At 30.8% G+C, this 2,805-nt stretch overlaps 1 protein-coding gene across 1 annotated transcript; it reads left to right on the top strand.

Annotated features, from left to right (window-relative positions):
• Positions 1 to 223: 223 nt before the first annotated feature.
• LOC112088343 lies at positions 224 to 2,117 on the top strand (the record flags this gene model as incomplete). The annotated part of the gene is made up of 9 exons (XM_024158582.1): positions 224 to 320; positions 392 to 516; positions 586 to 670; positions 755 to 890; positions 973 to 1,175; positions 1,331 to 1,373; positions 1,465 to 1,641; positions 1,726 to 1,779; positions 1,917 to 2,117. Coding segments are annotated over 9 exons (1,121 nt in total), but the record flags the coding sequence as incomplete, so codon positions are not given.
• Positions 2,118 to 2,805: the final 688 nt, after the last annotated feature.

The raw sequence follows: 2,805 nt of genomic DNA on the forward strand, positions 1-2,805 counted from the left end.
AAGTTTCGTACGACTCCTCATGTCTGCAGATCCAATTCGCAAGCACAACATCTATACGACCAGCCGAGGATATTGATCCTAATATCCTTGGATTGAATTTCGTCAAATTCTCGGACATTCATGAGGGCAAACTCAATCCGGATTTCTTAATAGGTATTTTGATGTAATAACTATATATTGATGGTTTTACTAATAACGATTATTCTAATATGTTTAATTACAGATGTTGTTGGACAGATTGTTAGTATTGGGGAGGTCGAAATCCTCAATGTTAACAAGAAGCAGACAAAAAGACTTACCATGGAAATCAGAGACACTGAGTAAGAATCTATGTTTTTATACTTTAGATTTTATTAGTACAACTAAATTCTTAAAACTTTAACATGTGTAGAAATGTTCGCCTAAACTGTGTGCTATGGGGACCTTATGCTTCAAATCTTGAGAGTTTGGCAACTAATACAACCGAAGCTGTTTTTGTTGTTGTCTTGCGGTTTTCAAAACTAAGGCTTTACCAAGGTAACATCATCAAATCATATGATATTTAAATATTTCCTCATCTACTAACTGTTTTTATAAGTCATCCAGGTGTTTGGAGTGTTGGGAATTGTTACAATTGTTCAACTGTTTTAACTAATCCAGATATCCCTGAGGTTTTAGCGTTCAAAGAAAAGTATTGCACTAAACCCTAAATTTGAAATCATGTTATATAACATTGCGTAAATAATATATTCGTTTCCTTTTAACTTTTATGTAGGCTACCTGCTGATGGTGTTACTCTATCATACACACATCCAAATCAGTTGACAATCGTCAATTCTGTCTCTGTTCGTGATGATTTCTTCTTACATAGTCCTCGAAGGACTATAAGTGAGATAATAGCTGCATCTGAGGTTAAAATTTTTAGATTGTTTGTAATTGTTTTATATCATTTAAAATTATTCTATAATGAAATCTGATATTTTTATCTTCTAGGTTGGAAAATGTGTTACCATGGCTACAATCATGTCAATTGACACCGAGTTTGGTTGGTATTACATGTCCTGTAAAACCTGTTCAAAAAAAGTTCTTCCTCATGATATGGATGCAATGAGGGAGAAATATCCCGGTAGACCTTTCAAGAAACAGTTATGGAAGTGTGGTAAATGTAATACTGATGTTGAAGAAGTCATTCCAGCGTAAGTACATAATGTTACATCTTATTAGTAATATTTATTAATATTATTTGTATTTATATTATATTTTACAATATGCAGGTTCATGCTTACATTCCGTGTAATGGATAACACTGGAGAAACAAAATTTCTTTTATTTGATAAGCTTGCTATGGAAGTTGTCAATCAGACTGCCTCTTCACTTACTCATCGGTAGATGAGGTATATTTTTCTCATCAACTGTCTATATATCAATCCTTTTCTGACATTATCGTTTAACTTTTTTGTTATTCTAAAATTTTTTTTTTTATAGATTCAGGATCCGGATGTTTTGCCTATGTCCCTGAGCAACATATGTGGGAAGACTTATCTTTTTAAGGTTGCTATTGAAAGTTCAAACATTGTCTTCAATAGTGACACTTACAAGGTTATGAAGATCGTTACACAAAGTGACCTGGTGAAGGAGTTTTCAGAAATTTCTGTGTCTCAGGTCATGAACATAAGATCATACAAATATGTGTTCAACTTATAACGCATATCTCTTATTACTAAAATATTTTGTGTCTGCTCACAGAACACTATTGAAGCTAAACATGAAGAACACGTTCTGACATCTCTCACTACAGAGGTTGGAATTTCTTCTCGATATCGGATCCATAATCATACTTTTTATAATATACTTTTTATAAGATATTCTTCTATATATTGAAGATCATACTTTTTATATTATAGTAGATATTTTAATTAATTTTCTGTTACTTATAGGCTCCACTCTTGCTTGAAGATGACTATGAGGATGTGAAGACACCGTCGTCGAAACGCAAAAGCAATGATAGTGAAGAGATCGGAAATGACAGTGGGGAGCTTTCTGTAGCTTCAAAGAAAACCAAAAATGATTTCAAAAATGGAGATGATGCGAAACATACTGTGATGAAGCCGGTCAAGAAAGAAAAAACAGATGATTGAAGAAGTGTGATTTCTTCATTCATCCTGCTTCCTTTTGTCTACTATTTCGTTTCCTTTATTTTCTTAATTGAATTTTTCATATTTTATGTTGTTCTTTTTATAAGTTTCAATTTAATATTTTGATGTTTTGCAATATTATTAATAAAGCAGGTTATCTAAAATGTGGCTGTTATTTCTGATGTCTACACACCATTACAAATTTTTTAGGTTATTTAATCCTTGGATATTATTGACACACGATAACACAGTAGTGCAATATTTATGATTTACATATTTTTAATAATATGTAACCATAACCTAATACAACCAAAGGTAACCTCAAATGTAACAATTATTGACGTTATGATCTCACCTAAACACACAAAACTTCTATTTAAATCAATTGTTGAAACTAACACTGCTTTATAGTACTTTCCGATATGATTCGATATACTTTACATTTTTTGAAGCATGTATAACTTTAGATGATTGTTAATAATAATTTTTTATTTCACATATTATTCCAAATTATTTCAAATTATTCCTACTATTAAGAAACTCATACTAATGATTTTGAATATAATTAGTTAAGCGATTATATGTAAGTGTTTTACCTCTAATTAGTACCAAGTGAAATGTATGATTCGACAATTTTAAAAGTTCCCGCTTATTGGTATATTTTGAAATAATTGTATAAGTTATTAAATAT

The sequence above is a fragment of the Eutrema salsugineum genome, unplaced genomic scaffold, assembly GCF_000478725.1.
Source record: "Eutrema salsugineum unplaced genomic scaffold, Eutsalg1_0 scaffold_143, whole genome shotgun sequence".
In the NCBI taxonomy this organism is placed as follows: Eukaryota; Viridiplantae; Streptophyta; class Magnoliopsida; order Brassicales; family Brassicaceae; genus Eutrema; species Eutrema salsugineum.